The sequence below is a fragment of the Branchiostoma lanceolatum genome, chromosome 17 (genome assembly GCF_035083965.1).
Source record: "Branchiostoma lanceolatum isolate klBraLanc5 chromosome 17, klBraLanc5.hap2, whole genome shotgun sequence".
NCBI lineage: Eukaryota > Metazoa > Chordata > Leptocardii > Amphioxiformes > Branchiostomatidae > Branchiostoma > Branchiostoma lanceolatum.
Genome location: NC_089738.1, coordinates 3,910,348 through 3,935,517, shown reverse-complemented (window position 1 = coordinate 3,935,517; position 25,170 = coordinate 3,910,348). Strand labels below are relative to the sequence as shown.

Genomic DNA, 25,170 nt, shown 5'->3' with positions numbered 1-25,170 from the left:
TCCCTTCCTTGCCATTACATAAGATGCATACGCCTTGGTAGTGCCCAAAAGGTTCGTTAATCGTGTCATGCAGACAATTGGGCCAAGGAACACTATTACACTGAGGGAAGCAGAGGCTAGCTGAAGCTGTGCACGCAGTCAAAAGTACCAAATAAGATAGCATGATTATTGCAGTTCCATTTCTAAAAGACATTAAGACACATGTACATGTACATCTCTCTAACACGACAACATTTCTATTATATGGCACTAACCAGTTTTTGTTCTCTACATCTAATACATCACAATAAGTTAGATGTATTTAAACAGTGACATACCTTTCTCTGCAAGTTACGGTAGTACAAGTCTCGACACTGTAGAAGATTCCCTTCAAGTAAGAAAACGTGGCTTCTCCCTACGCATCTGTGCCTGTTCTGACCTTGCTGCAAATAATGCTCTGACTTTATTGCTGTGATATCTGTTGTAATATGGATAAGGCGCATAGAAATATGTATGATGTCATGAAGAAATGTCCATTCCCCAAGTCCCAGATGATGGACAACTCTTCTTCCTGACAGTCAGACTAATTTCCAGATACCGATTGTCAGCCATACCGGAAAAGGACTCCTGTTTTATTGATGAACAAGTCAACTTTTTAAAGTCAAGAAGTAAATGTTGGGTTAAGTTCCTTTTTTGTGTGTGCTTTATAATCATGGTAGTTAAGGATTTGTCCAAAAGTTGTTTTGACCTAAACAACATTTTTATTGTGACTCAGTTAATGCAGTGTTGCTGAATTTAAGTTAGGACTATGTTTAAATGCCACCTGGACATATTCATACTTTCCTTTCCATAGACATCATGGATTTGGTTTGGTGTGGAAATAAATGTTAAATGAAGAGACTTCAGTTCTGCCTTTTGTCTGCTTGTATTGCTAAATGGACATCAAATGATATGACGTGAATTTGAGAGGGGCTCTTGACATGTGTTTTGGGTTCTCTCCCCTGGAATCTCCCATGGCCAGTAGGTGTTAGGCAGTATGAGGGGAAGGGATGCACGCCGTGGTGTGATACTGGTTCCCTCCCCTGGGATATCCCTTGGCCAATAGGTGTTAGGTAGTGTGAGGGGAAGGGACGCTCGCCGTGGTGTGTTACTGGTTCCCTCCCCTGAGACCACCTGCATCCAGTTGGTGTAAGTCTTGCTATATGTAGCTACACAATGGTGCCTGTCTTCCCTAGACATTCTATATGTTTGCAGAAGCCTGGCAGCTGACTGATTGCTGTATAAAGTACCAACAGTGTTGCCCAGATATGTCCGCTGGTTTTGCCTACTCTTTGTGACTGTAGGCAGTGACGGCTCTGCTACAGCACTGTAGAAGCGAATGGGTTCATCATCAAGACTGTCTGAGATGGGATCGTCTGTGGGGTTTAGAAGTGATGGCTCTACTACAGCAGCAGCTACATGATCTTGGATCTGTGAGCAGGTGTGTGGGAGGGTAGGCAGAGGCCTCTGAGCAGCAGCTGTATGATCTGGGATCTCCCAGTAGGTGTGTGGGAGGGCAGGCAGAGGGTCCAGAGCAGCAGCTACACGGTCTGAGATCTCCCAGTAGATGTTTGGGGGACCAGGCAGAGGCCTCTGAGCAGCAGCTATATGATCCGGGATCTCCTCATAGGTGTGTGACTCTGGGACCCCCTGTTGGATAGTTTGAACAGTATGGAGAGCTGAAGGCAATGACTGACAGGAGACAAGACCTGGAGGTGTCTGTACTTTGTTGGTGTTTCTTAACTTTGGTAGACACTTCCTCAACAGGAACCCTACAAGGAGTAAGAAGAACAGAATCCCCACCGTGGAGACAACAACTGGGATGACAAGAGTCTCTGGTGCTGACGTGTTCTGCTCAGGATTGGCCTGCAATGTAGATGTCAATGATCTGTTGTCCTCTGTAGTTTGTGGCCTGGTTTGAGGTTTGGATGTCAGTAAGCTTGTTTGGCCTGTTGTTGTGCCACCTCTGTACACAGGACATGCTTTGTGGGCCTTCACCGGGATTTTGGAAATGTTGAAGACAACTGGTAGGCCGTCTTTAGAGAGCAGAATGCAGGTTACCTTCTGTGTATTGATAGTGTGTGGGGGGGGGGGTGCTCTGACTGCTCTGGATGTCTTTTGAATGTGTGGTGCTGACTGTTTGTGTATCTGGTGTGTTGTCAACCCGTATGGCAACATCTGCCATGGTTGTGTCCCACAGACTCATAGAAACCAGCTGTAAGGTGGAGTTACCAGGCTTCAAAGCTACTGTAATCCCCAAGTTGTGTTCCCACACCTGACTGCACTTCTCATGATAGTAATGGTACATTTTCTCTGGATGGCCTTGGGTAGCAATGACAACAAAAGGTGGCTGAGTGGTGATGTTTCTCACGGAGCTATTCACCAAATGCATAAAACATACACCGGGTGCATTTGTGTCCTTTTTTGTAGGACGTGGTACCATCTCCAGTGTGTCAAACTTCCACCGAAGTTCTAGGGACCTCTTATTTTTCCGTTTGTCCTTTTTGACACAGAGGAAGAAGTTTGGCACTTCGACAGATATGACTTGTCTGTATTGGATGATTTTGTCATGGATGGCAAGGCTCCAATCCATTCTATGTGGCATTTCATCATGCACTGTTGTCAACCTGTCACCACTGACATAGAAGGTTGACAGATGCCACTGTCCCCATGACATCAACCAATCCAGACAAGACAGAGAACTCTCCTGCATGTAGAAATGATCAACTCTAATGTCTTGCAACATGCTTAGGGGAATGTTTTTGAAGCTATTGCCCCCCAAGTTCAGGTACGTCAGGTACCTGTTTGGGCCAGAAAGCCAGGCAGGGTCTACAGCCTGCAACATGTTGTTTTCTAGGTTCAGCCAGGTTAGATGAGTCATATTCCTGAAGCAGCCCGGGTCAATCTGTGCTTTTCTGTTGTTGGACAGGGTCAGGTAAGTGAGATCCAAGCCAGCGAACCAACTCTCTTTTACATGTGTCAATCTGTTGAAGTCGAGGCCCAAGCAGAGTAGCTTTGAAAACCCACTGAAGATGTTTTCCTCCACTTCGGCAATTTCATCTTCTATCAGAACCAAAGTTACTACAGTAAAAAACTGTAGAATAGCGGGATGCTGACAGTCTCCCTGCCGATAGAACAGCAATTGGATGACCTCTTATAGCAAAAGCTGTTTGCATATCAACCAAGCAAGATGTAATAGGAGTAGGAGTATTGCTGACAGTGAAAACACTCCCTTCCTTACCATTACATAAGATGCATACGCCTTGGTAGTGCCCAAAAGGTTCCTTAATCGTGTCATGCAGACAATTGGGCCAAGGAACACTATTACACTGAGGGAAGCAGAGGCTAGCTGAAGCTGTGCACGCAGTCAAAAGTACCAAATAAGATAGCATGATTATTGCAGTTCCATTTCTACAAGACATTAAGAGACATGTACATCTCTCTAACACTACAACGTTTCTATTATATGCCACTAACCAGTGTTTGTTCTCTACATCTAATACATCACAATAAGTTAGATGTATTTAAACAGTGACATACCTTTCTCTACAAGTTACGGTAGTACAAGTCTCGACACTGTAGAAGATTCCCTTCAAGTAAGAAAACGTGGCTTCTCCCTACACATCTGTGCCTGTTCTGACCTTGCTGCAAATAATGCTCTGACTTTATTGCTGTGATATCTGTTGTAATATGGATAAGGTGCATAGAAATATGTATGATGTCATGAAGAAATGACCATTCCCCAAGGCCCGGATGATGGACAGCTCTTCTTCCTGACAGTCAGACTAATTTCCAGATACCAATCGTCAGCCATACCGGAAAAGGACCCCTGTTTTATTGATGAACAAGTCAACTTTTTAAAGTCAAGAAGTAAATTTTGGGTTAAGTTCCTTTTTTGTGTGTGCTTTATAATCATGGTAGTTAAGGATTTGTCCAAAAGTTGTTTTGACCTAAACAACATTGTTATTGTGACTCAGTAAATGCAGTGTTGCTGAATTTAGGTTAGGACTATGTTTAAATGCCACCTGGACATATTCCTACTTTCCTTTCCATAGACATCATGGATTTTTTTTTGGTGTGGAAATAAATGTTAAATGAAGAGACTTCAGTTCTGCCTTTTGTCTGCTTGTATTGCTATTAAATGGACATCAAATGATGTGACTTGAATTTGAGAGGGGCTCTTGACATGTGTTTAGGGTTCTCTCCCCTGGAATCTCCCATGGCCAGTAGGTGTTAGGCAGTATGAGGGGAAGGGATGCACGCCATGGTGTGATACTGGTTTCCTCCCCTGGGATATCCCTTGGCCAGTAGGTGTTAGGTAGTGTGAGGGGAAGGGACGCGCGCCGTGGTGTGTTACTGGTTCCCTCCCCTGAGACCACCTGCATCCAGTTGGTGTAAGTCTTGCTATATGTAGCTACACAATGGTGCCTGTCTTCCCTAGACATTCTATATGTTTGCAGAAGCCTGGCAGCTGACTGATTGCTGTATAAAGTACCAACAGTGTTGCCCAGATATGTCCGCTGGTTTTGCCTACTCTTTGTGACTGTAGGCAGTGACGGCTCTGCTACAGCACCGTAGAAACGAATGGGTTCATCATCAAGACTGTCTGAGATGGGATCGTCTGTGGGGTTTAGAAGTGATGGCTCTACTACAGCAGCAGCTACATGATCTTGGATCTGTGAGAAGGTGTGTGGTAGGGCAGGCAGAGGCCTCTGAGCAGCAGCTATATGATCTGGGATCTCCCAATAGGTGTGTGGGAGGGCAGGCAGAGGGTCCAGAGCAGCAGCTACACGGTCTGAGATCTCCCAGTAGATGTTTGGGGGACCAGGCAGAGGCCTCTGAGCAGCAGCTATTTGATCCGGGATCTCCTCGTAGGTGTGTGAGTCTGGGACCCCCTGTTGGATAGTTTGAACAGTATGGAGAGCTGAAGGCAATGACTGAGAGGAGACAAGACCTGGAGGTGTCTGTACATTGTTGTTGTTTCTTAACTTTGGTAGACACTTCCTCAACAGGAACCCTACAAGGAGTAAAAAGAACAGAATACCCACCGTGGCGACAACAACTGGGATGACAAGAGTCTCCGGTGCTGACGTGTTCTGCTCAGGATTGGCCTGCAATGTAGACGTCAATGACCTGTGGTCTTTTGTAGTTTGGGGCCTGGTTTGAGGTTTGGATGTTAGAAAGCTTGCTTGGTCTGTTGTTGTGTCACTTCTGTACACAGGACATGCTTTGTGGGCCTTCACTGGGATTTTGGGAATGTTGAAGACAACTCGTCCGCCCTGTTTGGAGATCAAAATGCAGGTTACCTGCTGTGTATTGGTAGTGTGTGTGTCGGTGCTCTGACTGCTCTGGATGTCTTTTGAATGTGTGGTGCTGACCGTTTGTGTATCTGGTGAGTTGTCAACCCGTATGGCAACATCTGCCATGGTTGTGTCCCCCAGACCCATAGAAACCAGCTGTAAGGTGGAGTTACCAGGCTTCAAGGCTACTGTAATCCCCAGGTTGTGTTCCCACACCTGACTGCACTTCTCATGATAGTAACGGTACATTTTCTCTGGATGGCCATGGGTAGCAATGACAACAAAAGGTGGCTGAGTGGTGATGTCTTGTGGAGAACTAGCCAATTCAGTACACAGTGTAGGGTTTGTCATTGATTCGTGTCGAGGCACAATCTCTGCTGAATCGACCATCCACTTGAAACTTTCATTTCTTGATTTCATCATGCAGAAATAGAAGTTGGGCACCTCAACAGATATAATCTGTTCGTAATGGTCGAGATCTTTATGCATAGCAAGGCTCCATCCCACTCTGTGTGGGATTTCATCATGTACTGTTGTCAACCTGTCACCACTGACATAGAAGGTTGACAGAGGCCACTGTCCCCATGACACCCCCCAATCCAGACAAGACAGAGAACTCTCCTGCATGTAGAAATAATCAACTTTCATGTCTTGGAACATGCTTAGGGGAATGCTTTTGATGTTATTTGCCCCTAAGAATATGTCAATCATTTCCATGCCAAAGAACCAGGCAGGGTCTACAACCTGCAACCTGTTGTTTTCTAGGTTCAGTATCGCAAGATTATGCATCCCTGTGAAACAGTCTCGATCAATCTGTGCTATTCTGTTATTGGACAGGCTTAGCACAGCCAGACCTTCCAAGCCATTTAGCCAGCTCAGTTTAACATGTGTTAACCTGTTGAAATCCAGCCCCAACTCTTCCAGATGTGAAAACCGATATCCAAACCTCATATCCCAAGTTTCAAAGTTATCATCAAGAAAGGTGTTTTCCTCCACATCTGTGATTTCAGCATCAATCAGAAAGAAAGACAATAGAGGAGTTTCGAAGGGCGGCAGCTTCTGCGCTGATAGGACACCAAATGGATATCCTTTTATTGCAAGATCTGTTTGCGTGTGAAGTATGCAGGGTAGATCGGAAAGCCCACTAGTACTAGTACGGACACTGACAGCACTCCCTTCCGATTCCTGCCCATTACATAAGATGCAGAAGTCTTCCTTTTCTGGAGAAAGTGTTGAGACTACATTTACATGTATTATGTTCTGCATACAGTTGGACCAGGGAACTCTGTCACACTCAGGGAAACAGAGTTTAGCTGAATATGTAGTGGCAGTTATGATCACCAAGATCAGACAAAATTGCTTGATCGTGGGAGTTCTCTTTGTAACACCCAGTAGGTACATCTCTCTACCCAAGGAGGTTTTATCAACAATTAACCTCCTTGCTCTACCACTACAAGGATCGGATATTTATGACATCATGATTCGGCAGTAGGGCTTTCTCTGGTGCCTATTCAAAGATATAATTTTGGTACTCTGTGACGGAAAGAATTACATACATTCCATCCTTCTTAATGGAGATAAATCATGACAAGCTTAAGGCCATCGACGGCGCCACAATTGTTTTTAAAAGACCGAGATGAAGCCCCTCAAAACGTTTCATAGACCCAAATTTCTTGGGGCCCGGGAGAGGGGAGTGACCCCCCTAGATTTCTTTTGCCCTCTGTCACTCAATACAAAGCTTCACAATGTCTCACACAACAAAATTGAGAGAATGGACAACAAAATAGAGCTGTCAAACCCCCTGTACTAACCTGACAAGTGTAAATGTTCTTCATCAGAGTCAGTCCGATGTTTGTTGACTGAACACACGTCTACAGTAAAGATTCTCTTCACACCAGGAAACTTGACCCATCCGTGTGCATCAGTGTCTGTTCTGACCATACACCATTATGATGACTGTACTTTGTGGGAAATTCAATGCATTATGAATAAGACACACAAATATGCAATCAATGAAAATATGTCCATTCCCCAAGGCTTCAAGGGGAAACTCTTCTTCCTGACAGTCAGACTAATTTCCATGCACCATTGGCTAGCTGATGGCTGATTTCCTTGATAACTGACAGTCATATTTTTTAAGATGTCAACGTTTGGTCAGTTTACTACATTATATGTGATGAAGATAGCCAGTTGGGGCATATTGTTGATACTATTAACCCAAATATACATGTATGTGTGCGTGGACAGTTACTGTAAGAAAAATGTATATTTGCTAATAACAGTGACTGTAGTAAGAGTGGTACAAAGTGCTGTTCAAAACTTAAACTACTTATACTTAAACCAAAATCTGCTTATATACATATGTCTTGGGTTCAGGTCGGGACTTGTAAGTCTGAACCGTTTTTTCTAGTTATTGTATATAAGTACTGGTTCGTTCTGCTAGTTCATTTTAGTGACGCTGAAGAAGAGTGATGGATGTCACTCGAAACATCCAGATATAAATCTCTGAATTCTTATCCAGTTGTTTGAGTCTGAATATTGTTTACCTGGATGTCTGACCTTATTCACTGTATCCCTTCAATACTTTTTGTCTGTCTCAAGGAGAATAGAAGTTATGATTATACCCGACAAGTAACTTATCAATTTCTCAATGTTTTCCACCTTCAGAAAAATGCTGCTTGCAGGTACCTTGCTGCAAGATGCCATGTAAGTCTGTTTGTTTCTATGTCCCAGTTATTGTAATTTTGTTTTTGTAAGTAGAGGAGTTGGTAAACATGGTAAAGTGAAAAAGTCAATGTCCTAATTCATCAATGACAGACTAGAACAGTTACTTTCTTTTAGACATTTTGAGTAGTGCTGCATACCTAAACCTGATCTGGACTGGACCTGACGTTAGGTTCAAGTCCAAAAAATATCTCTCACTTGTACTCTCCTTTTTGTTTTAAACCTTTAGATCATGAAATTTGTACTGGAAAAATATGAAAGCATTGCTGTTTTTGTGTTCATAACTGAACTTTTGTGTTTAACTGGCTGTATATGATTTCACATGTTTAGTTTTCAAATTGTATGTAAAATATATGCCAATATGCATTTTAAAAAGGAAAAAAAAATCCGCTTACATACATGTATGTCTCGGGTTCAGCTCGGGACTTCTAAGTCCAGACCTAGACCTAACCTGAACCACTGGATCTAAGTCTGGACCTAAACCTGAACGCAGGTTTAGGTACACAGCACTATACATGTATGTTTGAGTGAATGACTGAGTTAAAGATGTGATTCATGTTTTCCAGGCGGAGGTGCGAGAATGGCAACAGGCCCTCCACATCCTGGACAAGTTGGACCTGGAGGCGCGAGTCGGACCGCAGGTACGGTCGGACGACGGGAAGGACGACAAACTGCAGTTTGACTGCGGGATCCCCCAGCACAGGGTACGTCCATGTTATGTGTACATTACAATATATGTATGGCCTAGGGGGGGAAATGTTATGTTTCCGGTTACCCGACCAACCCTTGCAGAAACCTGCCGACCCTAGCCTTTTTTGGTCAACCGCTGGCAAGGTATGTGAAATTTCAGATCTGACATCTAATTAATAAGTGATAAGATTCAAAACAGACTTCCTGTATTTCTTTGTTAACAGATTATGTTAGTCAGATATCAATAATTGATATTTTGCAAATGTGCTGATTTACAATTATAGAAGAATCCTGATGTACCTTCACATGTTCGTGTGTAAGAAGTTACAACACATGTACACAGTTACATTTGATACAAAGAACTTCGGAAATGCTATACATGTAAGTATAGTGCATGATAGAAATACTTTGTTGTGATGTCCTTCCATTGTTTTTTGGTTGTTGTAATTTGCAGGTAGAGAGCTCCATTGCGCTGATGCGAGGTAAGATTTTCGAGTCCCTTGACAACCGTGATCAGGCGACGGAGTCGTACCGTACAGCGCTGAAACTGGATGTGTACTGCGAGGAGGCCTTCCAACTCCTGGTGTCACACCACATGCTGACCGCTCAGGAGGGTGGGTAGAGCAAAGTTTCTTCCATGATATGAAATTTCAATAAACAGTAAATCCAGAAAGACACCCTAAATTTGGAAAGCTATGATTTTTCCCAAGTAGGTTGACCAAATAAATCAATGCCCACAACTATCGATGTAGCAAAAGGTTATCAATATCCAGGTAAAAATAACATGTCTCCAGGGACTGGGAACATCAGCCAGAATTCTGCAGAATTCTGGGAACATGAGACAGAATTCTGGGAACATCAGCCAGAATTCTGGGAATATCAGGCAGAATTTCAGAGTTTGGGCAAACTGTATATTGTACATATATTCGGATAAAATATGTTTTCCTTAAAATTTATCTATTGGTATTCTGCATCATGAAGTAACATCATCAGTATCAAAATGATACAGTTTGTAATTATGTTATTGTCTTCCCAAAAATGATTTCAAAGATTTCAGGACTTATTAGGGTGTGTTTCCAGATTTATAGTGTTGCCATTTTTTTTTCAGTTTCTTCAAGTTACTTGATTTGTTCCGCCAGTAACTGTTCATTCTAGTGATGCTGAAGAAGAGTGATGAATGTCACTTGAAACATTCGGAAGTAATCTCCATTATCTTATCCGGTTGTAGAGACTCTCAAATTAAGTCAGTTTTGTTGGTTTCTAGTATTTTCCAACACAAAGATTGAACTCAGATGCAGATGCAGACTTAGAAAAAAGCATATCATACAAAGAGATGGCATGATTTACCAAAATGTATGACTTGAAAGTTTGTAACACTTTCAGAGCGAGAGCTGATAGAGTCGCTACCCTTTGCCAAGCAGTGTCCAGAAGAAGAGGTGGAGTTGGTTCGACTGCTTTATGAAACCAAACTGAAGAAGGTTTGTGCATACACGTCAAAGTGATAACCATTCATCATCATCATCATGTTGTTTGTTTTTTTATTGGATTTTTCAAAGGGACTTTTGATAGCACTAAAGAGATATAGACAGATGAACTTTATTCTATGAAGTCAACAGAGTGCAAAATTTGATCACTAACTTAGAAGTTAGAACCTAGGTTAGAACTTCAAGATATTCTTTGGATAGGTTTCGACTTTATTCTATTAATCTTTCTCAAGAATGACAGCGAGTGGCAATGCACCTCATTATGTATGGTCTCCTTGCCTTCCCACTGGTTGTTTAGACATCTTGTGTCTAAAGCCTCTGTCACACATTCAGAACCTTCCACTAACAACCAAGGTTGGCGAGTAGCCTGGCATCCATCCTATTCTAGCTCCGGTTAGCTCTGATCGCATCCAAGCAGAATATAACTTTCCTGATTTTTTTTAAATTTGAAAACTTAGTAGATGACCTCGCCGACCATCTCGAAACCTCATATCACCATGCTAAGGACTATTCCTAACTATGGTCTGGAGAAGGTCAGTTACATTGTATGGTCAGAAATGTATACCCCGACAGGAGACCTACGGTGTAGCGCATCCCCGTCTTGTGTCAGCCAACGAAAGGGTATGACCCCCGTAAGGGGCGGTATAACCCCGATGGTGCGTAAGCAGGTCGACTGATGATGATGATGTGTGGCAGGGGCTTTAGCAAGGCAGGTTGTTATTGTGAGATTTCCAATCATCAGCTCTTCAGCTTGCACTTAATAGTAGACTAACCAATGATCATAAAGGATCTCAATCTGTGGTGTCATCGTCACACTTGCAGTATGACAAGCCCCGAGAGCTGGAGATCCCGACCAGTCTGGACCCGCTACATGAGAACCTGGACGTCGTGGTGAACCAGGCGGAGAGGAACTACTACAACTGTAACTTCAGAACTGCCTACAAAATTACCTCCAAGTCAGTTCACTTCAAGTATCAAATATCATAATGTTTTATGATAAAGTTTGATATTTTCGTTCAGTGTTCTCGCCAGCGCCCGTCCTCCCGTCATTTGACGGGTTTTTGTCGCTCATGACAGACAAAATTTTTGCCCAACCCGTCATTTTTAATGGACAAAAATCGGTGTGTGAAGATATTTAGACAGAGCTTAGAATTTTTAAAAACTCCAGAGGATCAGCGGAAGTTTGTGACGAGGGCAATCTAGATCATTTTTCTAATGCCCGCCGGCGACAACCCCAGCAACACACAGAGAGTGCCGTGGAGGTTGCTAGTAATATTTGGTGGCCGCCGAAAACTCGGCGTCATGCGTCGCCCTCCCCACTACAGTTTTGGCCGGTCGGATCAGGCTGACGTTTATTTCTGTTTTGTCCCTCTCGGTTCACCGTCAGTTATTGTCATCAAAGAAGCCTTAAAATTCAGAAATACTCCTATAGCTATCAGGCTTTCTGTAATCTGTGTAAACAGTATTAAAGTTCAAGCCGCGGCGGCTGAGTAACATGCTTTCTTCCCGCATGAAATGGTAAACAGGCGTCAGATATTGTAATCCACCAATCACAGCGCACGTCTCCGTTGCGTCAAGAAAAAACGACCAATGACATGCGAGTCTCGCTACTCCCGAGGTTTCAGCTAACCGTGAATTTGCGAGATGTTAGGGGAATGGCGGGAATCGCAGGGAATCGCAAGGATCGCACGACGAAGCGGCTGTTGGAAGGCTTGAATCGACAACTTTTGAACACATTCAGTGCAGTTACCGGAGAAATTAACCGTGGAAAACATGGTACAAAAAAATGGACGTCTTTATTGCGTTCTTTCTCAAAGTAGGGTGTCAAATTCCTCATTATGCTCGATGATTACAGGGCGCATACGGAAGAAGTGTTGAAAAGTTGTGTTTTATTTTTGCCGACTTATTCTGTGTGTATTTTTTGTAGGACGTAGCTGATACGTAATAAAGTTTTGTTGTGCTAAATTTTATTTTATTTGCCGATTGTATACAACATAGAAGTGTAGCTTGTGTGTAAAGTTGTGAACATTTGATATTTCCGCGATGACGGCACGCCTCCCCAAAAAATTAAGCCTGAAACCCTTGTGTAATTTTTCACCGAAAGAGATGTCATTAAACTAAGCTTATTCTACCAGGAAATTTGTCCCTCAAAATGCAGGAAATAGCGTTTCAGAGGGTCTAGATCTTGAAATTTTCCGGGGGAGAATACCCCCGGACCCTCCTAGAATGGTCACGCCTCCGGCGCGACGCCTCGCGCCTTCGGCGCTCGATATGTTCTTCCCAAAAGCAAAATTGAAATGACGGGTAAAAATTTCAGGCTGGCGAGAACACTGCTTTCGTTCAACACATAATCACAGTAATATCTTGAATTTTTAGTCGCTCTTATGTCAACCTTCTTCAGGAGTGATGTTGCTTCAATTACTCTGAAGAAGGTTGACGTAAGAGTGACTGAAAATTCAAGATGAGATTATTGCTTGTGTTGAACGAAACTTTATTATGGAATGTACCAACACAGATGAGCTTTCATGCAAATATCATAATGTTTAACAATGTTTGATTAGACAATCGACCAAAGGTAACATGTTGATGTCACAGACATTTGTAATACCATCAAGAACACATTTAGTATGGTTTCTTTAGTGAAATTTTGAAAATGTCTGTTCATACATTTTCGAGATACTACAGAGCATACACTTGGCTTTTATACACACAATCTTTATTGACACAACAAAAGTACAGTGACTCTTGTAAGGTCTACTTAATCTATACATACATACATACATACATGCCAACAAACAAAATTCATACTAATGAGTTTGTTTATATACAATCATATGGAATAGGGCAACATACTGAAATTTAGCATGTCGTATACTTATACATTACTTGTTCTTATTTCCAAACATTCTTTGATGTATATACCTATTTGAACACAGTAAGGATTATATACTCTTTTTGAGACACAGATAGACCAGTCGAAGAAGAAGTGTAAGTTACTCCAACACCTCTTAACTTGTAACACTCTAAAAGTTTTACATGACATCACCTGTACAGCTATGTTAGTTAACGTTACCTGACAAATGGAGTTATAACAATGAAAGTTGACTTGTTCTGTTCCATATAGTATTTGTTTTAGAATGTCTTCAGATTTTTGCAGGATGGATATTTCTGTGATAACAGTTAGCATAACGTGTTCTGTTTTTTCTTCCATTTTTCAGAGTTTTGCAACAGGATCCGTACCACAACACATGCCTGCCACTTCATATAGCCTGCCTCACCGAGCTCAAGAAAACAACAGGTGAACATCAGGTGTTCGTTTGTTTGTCGGTTCGTTCATTCGTTCAGACCCTTGTAGTGCCTAGTTGCAGTTTCTGTATCAAGATATATTTTTACAGGAAGGGTTTTCTAGCCCTTCCCCTTTAAAGGTGCCCTAAGCAATATTAGGGCACTGAAAGTCACATATTCAAAATCAATCTTTTTCGATTTCTATCCATAGTAAGTTTAGATAACACTATCCCATCGCATATCGACCATCATGGAGCAAAAACGCAATGGCGTTGTGTGGTGGGAACTCATTAAAAATCTGAGCACTTGGAGGCCATCCATCATTTCAAATCTTCCGAACTTGCACAATTCTGGCCAATAAGTCCCGAACGCTTCCGAAGAAATAATCACGTGGTCATGGCTCAATGTGCTTGGGCATTGTGACGTCACGCGGCCGGAAGTTACTGAAAATTGTCGACAGAAAACGGTTACGGCTGGATTCTGGGCTGATTTTTGGGGGGACCCAATAAATAAAATTCTCCTTTTGTGGCTTGCTTCTGTGCTACTTTTAAACGCCAAAAGTATGAAATAATGATGCAGATGTGCATATATGGGGAAGTAAATGTCAATTTCAACGTCACCAAACAGAATTGTTTTCCCCAGAATATTTCCAGTTTTACCCCCTGAAATCGCTTAGGGCACCTTTAAAGTGCTCGAGGCACCTCATTGAACACAGGACCCCCCCATTTTTCGTCCCTTCCGAAAGACAGGTGCAGCCCCAACTGAGATGTCCTGAACCAGTTATCTGATCTTCCAGTTTCCAAGTAATTGGAGCCAGGAGCTCAACTGTGAAGTTGGACGTTCCAAAGATGTGTTCAACATTCTGCTAAAGAATGCCAAAAATTTAGCTTTCAATTGGTACACTTATACATACTGACAAAGCTTAGTTTTTGAAATGATCTGTCTTGTCGTTTCAGAGTTGTTCTATCTTGGGCACAAGTTAGTGGACCTGTATCCTACTGATCCTGTAAGTACAAGACTAGTTATACATGAACAAGTATTTTGTATTCATAATGGTTACCATGGACTGTTCCCTTCCTTAGTATGTTTGTTGTGCAGTCCCTATGATAATTCCTAGGGGGCGTTCATACTCTGTAGTAAAGAACTAGGTTGCATGGTCCTAGACTAGCCGCTTATGTGCGTGTTATATTTGCAAGAGGTGGTCTTTCTTAGTAAAAGTTTTCTCTACCTGTATAAGCAAGATATTTTAGTCGAAGAGGGAATGTGCCAAAGATCCTTACCTTTTTTTAACCTGTCACTATTTCGTTCCCATAACCAACATGACCAAGATCTTGCATTACAATAACTCATCTGTGATGGTTCATTTGATTCTAACAAGCTACATTTCAATCATAGCACCAAGCAAAGTATTCCATGAATTGATATTACTTGTGTTGTAACCTTCCCCCTGCTACCTAACTCAGTAACTAATAGAGAATGGGGTGCCAAACGGCTACTTCAGTGTGCTAAAGGTTCTGTGCCTTGTTTTTCCAGGTTGCTTGGTTTGCAGTGGGTTGTTACTACCTGACAGTAGGGGGAAAACATGATGTTGCCAGGAGATATCTCACGTAAGTATCCACACAACAGTTGGACGTACTAACTAACTAACTAACACCAGCATTCTACCGACTGTCCCTGTAACAATCAATCTCAATAACTGATAAACTGTTAGAATTACCAACTACTAAATTAAAGTATCTAATACCGGCCTTAGAAAAGAACAAGACATGGTCATGCCTTCATGTCCATGACTCGATGCTACAGACAGATTTTTATATATCTTTAGATACAACAACTGCCATAATACAAAAATAGCTAAAAATATAAAAGACTGCTTTTTCATTAGAAAAAAAAATCATCAGCCCCACTCGATTGTAACACTGCATTTCTGTATATCAAAGAATTATGCTAGCCCTTATTGTAACAGTTTTTAGTATATTAGGATGTTAAGTGTTATTCTTTGTTGACATACATTGTACCATGTATGATTGTCGTGCAATAAAGATCTTCTGTCTTGTCCCACAGAAAAGCCACCACCCTGAACAGAATGTTTGGTCCAGCCTGGCTAGCATTTGGACACTCCTTCGCCGAAGAGGCGGAACATGATCAGGCCATGGCGGCCTACTTCACCGCCGCACAACTCATGAAAGGGTGAGGAAATCAACACCTTAGAACTTCTCTTCAACCAAAAATCTGTTTTGATTTTTTGTCACGGTCTACAATATAAGTGGCCTCAGATTTTTTAGTCCTTTGTTTGAGGTTGGACCATGTGTATGTGCCTTTGTTGAACCTATTAAATGTGGCTTCATTTTGTAATTCCTTTAGTAATACGATTTTACTCAAAAGAAGATATCTGACAATGTTCATTTGTACTTCTTCTTTTCTGTACCCTCCAACAACCCCTGCTGGGGTATCACTGTGGGGGTAGATTCATAATGGTAGAGAAATGTAACTTTTGATTTATAAAAATATTCTCTTGAAAATGTTGGTAAGGAGTTACGCAGAACTGAATGACCATATGCAGAAAAAAAATTCTCTATGAAAACTCATGTCACTGGCAAAAGTCACTGACGAAAGACAGCGGATTCTGTCTGAAAAGTCTGACCATTTTAAAAACTTATCCAGTTGCTTGACTCAGGCATTTGTACTGAGCATAATGTAAAACATCTTGGCAGTCACATGGCCAAGACTGGCAAGACAAAGAAATGACTTTGAGTCAGTCAAAGACACTCTGGTTAGTAATTGTGTAGAATTGTGTAGAACTGTATGACCATGTATGTAAAATAACATTTAATTTACTGTAAATGCATTTAAGTTTGTGTGGTGAAAATGGAGTGTTCGCTGTGGTTTTGATTAAGTTCGCGGTGAAACGGTCACTGTGAAAACCGCAAACATAACACCACCTCGAACATTTCTGCATTTACAGTATCCATCATGCAGACATGTAAACTGTACTAAATGTCTGATATTTTGACCCCCCTCCCCACCCCACCAACAGCTGCCACCTGCCTGTGCTGTACATTGGTCTGGAGTACGGCATGACCAACAACCTGAAGCTGGCCGAGCGCTTCTTCAAACAGGCACTGAACATCGCTCCCGAGGACCCATTCGTCCTACACGAGATGGGCGTGGTGGCCTTCCAAAACGGAGAGTGAGTACTGTAAATGCATTTAAGTTTGCATGGTATTTGTTTTGCGCTAATGCAGAAATGGAGTGTTCTCAGTTGTTTTAGGTTTGAAGCAGCGCTATAGTCACATACTGCTACAGTGTTGGACAAAAATGTTCGCGGGGGTTTTAAGTTCGCGGTGTAACGGTCGCCGCGAAAACTGCGAACATAAAACCACCGCAAACATTTCTGCATTTACAGTAAACTCACATTCACCCTTATAGGAATCCTTTACAAGTCTGTATCTTCAGGGCACGGTATTCATTTCTAGAAATACATTGTAAGTGCACCAGGACCTGAACTGAAAATTTAGGTACAGAGGAAAATCCTCAGTGCACAACAAAAAGTAAAAGTAGAATGTCAGCAAAACCTAATTACAAACCGTTCTACCTCTCTTCAGAACTTGAATTTGAAATGTTGTAGCTAACTCCAAAATCTTAAAGAAGTATTATGACAAAGGTTTTATTATTTTATTCTGACACTTGAATGATATTATACAAAGAGTCATGCTGTATACTAAGTGCACAATTAGTATGTTTAGGTATATAACTCTACACAGATATTTAGGTACACAAATGCACGCACAGTCAATGATTAGGTGCACAGCAGCTTTTTGGAGCACAAATTTAAAGTGATTATGCATCTAGTATTTCGAGCCCTGATCTTGTATATTGAACAGTACACAGTGTGGTATCATTATTTTGGAGATCGAGAAGCTACTAACAAAATGGGGGGTGTCACTGTGGTGTAGTGGTCTGCGCTTCTGTCACTTACCACATCTGGTTCAAATTACAAAAGGCCCGAGTTCGCACTCGGGTAAGACACCTCTGGACAAGAAGCGCATCGAGTCATACCAAAGGCTTTATAAAAATTGTACATACTTCTGAAACAGTATGGAAGTTAAACACACTCCACTGACAGTAGATAGACTAGCCCCCTGCTGCAGTGATTGCACCACGGTGTGGCCCAGGGCTATGAAACGGAGATGGGCACCGCCCTATACACCTTATGGTGTGGGAGGATTTTAACTTTAACTAACTAACAAAATGACCTTTTTTTTTTTACCCCCAGTCTCGATACAGCAGAGAAGTTTTTCATGGATGCCTTAGAAAAGGTTCAGGCCATTGAAAAGGAGGTAAGTTCCGTCAGAAATACAATCCAAACTACACTGTATCCATGTTCGTGTTTACAGCTTTTCATAGTCATATGATAGCGTTATGTTTTAATATTCCAGTGTCGTTTCCTTTCCAGGCCTTGGCTGGCCATTTTGCCTAATGAAATGATGACCTTGAAAAGTCATCATGCCATCTGAGGTTGACACAGTTGTCTGGCAGTGTTAAAATTAATCATGTATTAACTTTAGACAGAATGACAAACTACTTGTGTATCTACGCCAAAAATAGTTACTCAAGAAACTGGATAAGATTTTGAAACAGTCAGACGTTTGAGACAGCATCCACTATCTTTCATCAGTGACTAAGGAAAGATCTGGCAGAACTAGGTTTTATACCAAAACTCTGAATAGATATGTTAATGAAGTGAAGACAATTTTAGATGGTTCAATATAATAGTAAGTCTGGTTCTGCCAGATCTTTCCTTAGCCACTGACGAAAGATAGCAGATGCTGCCTGAAATGTTTGACTGTTTCAAAATCTTATCCAGTTGCTTGAGTAACTATTTTTGGAGTATCTTATTACTGGATGTCTAATCTTCATCAACGTACTTGTGTATCTATTCTGTAGTTTTCTTAACCTTCTCCCTGCTGCCTAACTCTGTAACCAAAAGGGAATTGGGTGCCAGACGGCTACTTCAGAGTGCTAAAGGTTAAGGTAAAGTTGTTTGATGAGGAGATGTTCTTCCCATTTTATTGTAGATGCTGACAGAAAAGTGGGAGCCATTACTGAACAACCTGGGACATGTGTGCAGGAAGCTGGGGTGAGACCTTCGTGCACTGTTCATTTCTACACACATGTAGTTGTAGCAAGACACAAATCATATTTCCTAAACAGTAACAAATTATTATGATCACACAAAAGACATTCTAGCCAGACGTTTGTGTTTAGGCCATGTTGATTCGATTATATGGATGACATCCTCTGGGAACCCCAAAACTGATGCGAGCATGCTAATAAAAAAGTTTTGCAAAAAAAGCTACCTTTATTATGAAACCTAAGGAAGGATGAACAAAACTTAACACACAGAGTATGGTATACTAAATACTAGATTATTCATTTTTCTTCTTTCGCATCTTCTTTGTTGGCTTTGGAATTGACTTTTGCATTCTACGACATTAGTGTCCATTTTCTGAAATATTTGTTTTTCAATTTACAGCATATATTTTCTCATTTTGCAGCTGCTTTGTATGATTTACAGTATGGCCGAAAACCTTTTTTGTTTTATGGAAATAGACAAAAATTAACATGTGCGTGGATGTCATCCATATAATCAAATCAACATGGCATTAGCTCTGACTTCATGATATGTATGATCATTACCCAGACCCCCCTCTAGTCTGTTGCATGATCGTGGCTGTTGTTCCTACAGACGTTACGAGGAGTCCCTGACGTACCACCGCCAGGCCCTGGTGCTCTGTCCGCAGAACCCCTCCACCATGGCTGCCATCGGCTTTGTGCACAGCCTTCAGAGTCACTTTGACATGGCCATCGACTACTTTCACAAGGTACACCCAGCGTAAAACACTTCAATTTTGCACTCAGTTCATGTCATTTGCTAATAGTTATAACATAGAAGAACATGTAAGGCCTAGGCAAAAAAAAAAATTTCCGGTAACCCCACCTACCCTAGCAAAAACCTGCCAACTCTTGCCTTTCTTTTTTGATCGACCGCTGGCAAGAGACATAGAATATTTAATCGGAAGTTTCAGTGATGAACCAAAACAGAATTCCGAGTAGTCTTTCAAATCTTCATTTCACACTCAGACAACCGATTAAAGCTTTGAACAGTTGATGTAAAAATGTGTTGTAAACATTATGCCCCTGCATGATTACAGTATGATGTTAAAATTACCAGTGTAATAAAGCATTTCATTTTTGCATTGTTAACCTTCGGAAAGAAAAGACAACGAAAGAAAAAAAAAATCCCTACCTGCTGACTCTTTTTTCTTCAAAAACATAACCGGAACACCACATTAATTTAAATTTAGACATCAATTATGCTTTATGTAAAATACACCAATCACAGTCTCTACGTTAAGTTACTGTAGAACAGTCTGGCTACAAATTATGTAGAGTTAGAACAGCTAATCACACTATGGAAAAAGGCATGCAGTCCCATTTAAGTTTTGCCTTCACCGCCCAATAGAAAAAAAGTGTGTGATGCAAAAAAGAAAAGCAATGATCTTCTTCCTTGTCTGATGTACACAAAAGACTGGCCACACTGTTCCTACTTCTTAGTTCATTGTGTGTGTTAAGCACATGCAGTTGGCAGGTTACAGACTATTTAAGAAAGGCTTACTCAATACCTTCACATCTGACTATATTCTACTGTCAATACCATATGGCAAACTAAAGATGTTCAACTGACGGCTGAACTATTTTAGTCTCAGGAAAATTCTGTAGATAACTTTTGATCAGGGTTGATCAACGGCTACTGTAAGAAAATCTAAAAGATATGTAACGTTAGAATCAACAGATGGATGGCCAGGTCTGACCCTTTGCAAGGTCGTTGACTTTTGACCTATTCTTATAGACTCTTGAGTGGAACAATTCCTTAGAGCCCGTGTCCACTGGACTGCATTGTGACTCCTAAATGTGTATATTTGGAATATTATGTACACCGTTTAAGTACAACAAAACACAAAACTTATTAATAGATCTATTCTTTATTTTATGAAATTCGTTGAGCCATTTGTGAAATTTGTGGTCGCTCAGCAGTTGCAGCCTCTAGTAGAAAGGCGGGGTGACTAGCACATAAAGCTTGGACGATGCATTGTGAACAGTTGCAAAGGGAAGAAAAAAGTCTTACAGAAAAACTGAGCTCGCAATTTGAGCTTCCACAGTACCGTAAGATTCTGTACAATAATTCTCAATTAAGTCAACAGCTTGTCATGAATGACAGACAGCATTACTCCATGAAAATGTATGTGTGCACACTTTGAATTGAGTGCTACTTAATACGCTCTCATTCTCGCTGCAAAACCTTCTTGCAAAAAGTGTATTTCTCAGTCTGATTGGTCTGTTGTTTTGTTTGCCACAGGCCCTGGGACTGAGGAGAGACGACACCTTCTCTGTCACCATGCTGGCTCAGACTATAGAACTGTACATAGGGGAGATGAAACCTTATGAAGGTTGGAGTTTACTGATAAATATTTATTTCTCATGCAATAGTAAGGCCCTCAGGTTTTATAATACAATGTACTATAATGATAGAGATATTCTGTTCTATTTTCACTGTTGACTGTAGTTTATTTTGACAACACTGTTCAGATTTGTCATCCACCAAAAGAAGGTGAAAGTCATCATAGCTTGAAGTTATCTCGAACCAGTTTATCTCGCTAAAGAGCTATTCTTTCACAAGACAGACGCTATTCTTTTCGACTAGCACAATTAACAGTGGACCACAGCTTAACATCTTGTCCTATATAAGGACTACATCCCTTTCCAGTAGCATGCATGTTGGATGAACAACAACAGCATGGCATAGTGGCAGGGTGTTCAGCCCGGAACCCAGAGGTCCTGGGTTCAAATCCAGGATCCCCTGATTTGTTCCGTTGACATTGTACCCTTGGGAAAGGCACTTTACACAAACTTCCTAACTTCAATCAGGTGAAAATAAGTATGTAGCTTTGGTTAGGGAAGTCCCTTGGACAGGACGTTAAATGGAGTTCCCGTGATAGAGGAGAGCCACACCTTGAGCACGTAAAAGAACCCACCACACTTATTGAAATGAGTAGGTGTCCTTCCCGGGTGTGAGTGGATCAAATAAATCTGTCCGGACATGCAGCTTGTACTCTTCAGTACAAACCTGGTGTGTTACACCATGAGGCAGTTAACCGGGTATGCAATACAAACAAACGATAGCCGTGATTTGAACTCCCAACCCCTGGACTTCGCATGCCCAATTCTTCATTTGAGTAAGGCCATGTTGATTGGATTATATGGATGTCATCCTCTAGGAACCTCAAAACTGATGCGGGCGTGCAAATAGAAATAAAGAAAGTTTTGCAAAAAAAAGTTGCCTTTATTATGAAATCTACGTGGTCAGCACGGTTAAACAAATGACTAAGACCCCGTTCACACTCATTTTTTTCAATCGCGATTGAAGTATAATCGCGATTGAATCGATCCGATCGCGATTGATTTTTTCAGTGTGAACGCTCCCAATCGCGATTGGAACGATCCAAAACGATCCAATCGCGATTGGATTGTAACTACCTCCGGAGGTAGTTTGATTGGATTAATCGCGATCGGATCCAATCCAATCCTATCAAATTTTGAGTGTGAACACAACTACGATTCATTCCATCGCGATCGGCGGAGATTTCGGCTGGTTCCGGGGGTGGGAGGTCATACATGCGGGTACGTGGGGTCATAGTTCGCATCGCGCGGGAAAACAAACCCAATCCGCACGTCAGATCGCTCAACAACAACTTTTCATCGTCAACAATGCCCAAGAAGAAGAATAAAACTCCGTCAGCAACTTCAGCTGGTGGCAGATGGTGCGATGAGGAGACCAGGGTCCTCATCGCAATCTGGGGGAGAGAGGAGGTGCAGGCCAAACTGGGGAAATGTCACCGAAAGAGGGACATTTACCGCACCAAGTGACAATGTCTAGCGGAAAAATAGACACAAAACAAGGACAACAACATTTACCAGATGATCGCCGATAGCATGCTTCAATCGTGCTTTAATCGCGATCGGATCACGGCGTACTTTAATCCACTTGGCGAAAAGCAGTGTGAACGCAAAAGTTTCTTTGAGTTCAATCGCGATCGGATCGAACAATCGCGATTATACTTCAATCGCGATTGAAAAAAATTAGTGTGAACGGGGTCTAAACACACAGGGAATGGTATACCAAATACTGGATTCTTCATTTTTGTTCTTTTGCATCTTCTTCTTTGACTTTGGCATTCTTCAACATTAGTATTCACTTTCCAAAATATCTATTTGAAATTTGCGACAAATGGTTTTGATAAATAAAAAATTACAACTTATGATCAATGTCACCACACTTTTTAGGCATGCGCAAGCCATTATAATCTATTTTAGTGGCTATTGAGTTTTACAACAGAACAGATAGTAAAATTAGGAGTAAAAATTTGTGAATGGGAATTAAGTTAAAAGTTAAAATCCTCCCACACCATAATTGATGTATAGGGCGGTGCCCATCTCCGTTTCATAGCCCTGGGGCCACACTGTGGTGAAATCACTGCAGCAGGGGGCTAGTCCACTGGCAGGTGAATGGGAATAGCGACCAAATTTTTTTTTTTTTCAAAATGGGAAAAACAGGACAGGCTATTCCGAGAATTGCATACGGTAGGTCGTGAGTTCTCTGCTTAGCACTCAGCATTTAGGAAAGAGTATGGAAGTTAAACACACACATAACTACCAGCGGATCAGCCCCCTGCTGTAGTGACTTGCACTTGTGTGGCCCAAGGGCTTCGAATGGGAGATGGGCGCCCCCCCTACGCATCTTCGATGCATGGGACCACTTTAACTTTTAACTTTGCTTACTTACTGCTTAAGGCGGTCCATCGATTTAACTATTCAGAGAAGCAACCAAAAAAATTGGCGTGGCCTAACAAAGAGACATTGCCTGTTGTATCCCCTCCAGGTGCAGAGGAGCTGCCGGAGAAGTTTGAGGGGATCCCGCTGCCGGAGTACAACGTGGGGGACGTGAAGCTGGGAGACGTGACGGCGGAGCTGAAGTTGGAGGGTGACGGACCCATGATGTTAGAGTCCTGGGGTCAGGACGCCAGTACCTCCTCCCTGGATATAGAGGTGGAGATGGAGGATAGCTGATCCTACACATCCTTTCCTGCTCACTGGAGTCTACAATCTACATGTATAATGCCATTTCCACAACCTTGTACTTGTACTACAAATACTGTACTGATAATACAAATACTGTACTGATAATAGCCTTTACAAATACTTGTACTACAAATACTGTACTGATAATACAAATACTGTACTGATAATAGCCTTTACAAATACTTGTAATATAAATACTGTACCCTTTACAAATACAATCCAAGTTTGAGTGAACCTTTGGCCATGGGTTGGACAGAATGTTTGTACTCTGTACTAGGTACATTATTGGATGAAACAGACCAACACAAATGGCTTGAAAATAATTTTGTTCAACAATTGACCAATGTGTAGTTTCATAACAACCTCTTTTGCAACTGTATAAGAGCATGAAAAATCCACAAAACGATGTTTTCATATCTCCTTTTTTTCTTAATGCTGATTCAGAAGCAATGATAAAGAATACCAAACATAACCTTATAACCATAGGTACATGAACAGGTAAACGATAGACTGTTACAAAGAAAAGGTAAATAGTATGATTTTTATAATCAATAGAATACAATGGGGATTGAACCCACAACCCCTGGATCAGGAGTCAGATGGTTTGTCCACAAGGATAGTCAAGCTAAAGTCGAGGCAACAAAAAGTCCAAATGTATTTAATGAAATGGATGGTTTGATTTACTTAAAAGTCTTTACTTGAATCAACCTGTGACTGTATCTTAATATCTGAATATATCATACATCTAGAGGGAGAGAGAGAGACTTGCAGAATTTTCTGTCGTCAGCAAACTAAAGACAAGGGTCAGCAATTTATTCATTTTAACATCTCAAACAGGAGTTCATAAATCTTCTGACTAAGGAGGTTGATAAAACCTCCTTGTTCTGAGATACTTGGTAAAATTTAAAAGACAAGAAACATGGAAAATGATTCGTTTAATGATTAAGAACATACTGATGATGATCTAAAAGCAACATTATATTATACAAACTAGAAGTTTACATGTGCATGTAATTCTGCAAACATAGCGATGAGTAGAATTTGATAACAATTCTTTTATGTTTGAACCTTAGTATAGTATTTCTTGGGACTACTGGTACCAATACTTTCTGTACTTCAGACATGTTCAGTTCTCTGAATCTCCCCAGTGTCTGTCATCTATATTTTAAAGAAGTAAATCTTGAGTTAAAAGATTTTGTGCAACAATTTGTCTCTTTCAAGGAACCCAACACACTTATCGAGAAGAGTAGGGGTGACCCAGTGTGCTTGGCCAGAAACGCGAGCCGTGGCGAGGCCGCATTGCACCACCACTAGCTACTTGAAAAGCATCATGCTCCACCTCAATTGAGGATGACTGCTTTACCTTTTTGTCTCTTTACTTAACATGAACTTTTACCAGTGTCTCTTTTCTTATATGCTTTTACAGCATATCCCAAAGGTGTCTTCAGACAGTGTACAAATAGATATAC

The 25,170-nt window shown here is 41.4% G+C and overlaps 1 protein-coding gene across 1 annotated transcript in view; it reads left to right on the top strand.

Moving 5' to 3' along the window:
• Positions 1–24,894, top strand: part of LOC136423692 (cell division cycle protein 16 homolog) — a 56,846-nt gene extending 31,952 nt beyond the window's left edge. The window contains exons 4-18 of the mRNA XM_066411972.1: positions 7,986–8,024; positions 8,609–8,746; positions 9,187–9,346; positions 10,116–10,210; positions 11,039–11,172; positions 13,435–13,514; positions 14,458–14,507; positions 15,035–15,108; positions 15,566–15,691; positions 16,539–16,691; positions 17,778–17,841; positions 18,580–18,641; positions 19,251–19,386; positions 20,922–21,012; positions 23,502–24,894. Coding sequence (XP_066268069.1) covers positions 7,986–8,024; positions 8,609–8,746; positions 9,187–9,346; positions 10,116–10,210; positions 11,039–11,172; positions 13,435–13,514; positions 14,458–14,507; positions 15,035–15,108; positions 15,566–15,691; positions 16,539–16,691; positions 17,778–17,841; positions 18,580–18,641; positions 19,251–19,386; positions 20,922–21,012; positions 23,502–23,689 — 1,590 coding nt within the window. The 3' untranslated portion in view covers positions 23,690–24,894. The remainder of the gene's footprint in view (positions 1–7,985; positions 8,025–8,608; positions 8,747–9,186; positions 9,347–10,115; positions 10,211–11,038; positions 11,173–13,434; positions 13,515–14,457; positions 14,508–15,034; positions 15,109–15,565; positions 15,692–16,538; positions 16,692–17,777; positions 17,842–18,579; positions 18,642–19,250; positions 19,387–20,921; positions 21,013–23,501) is intronic.
• The last annotated feature ends 276 nt before the right edge of the window (positions 24,895–25,170 follow it).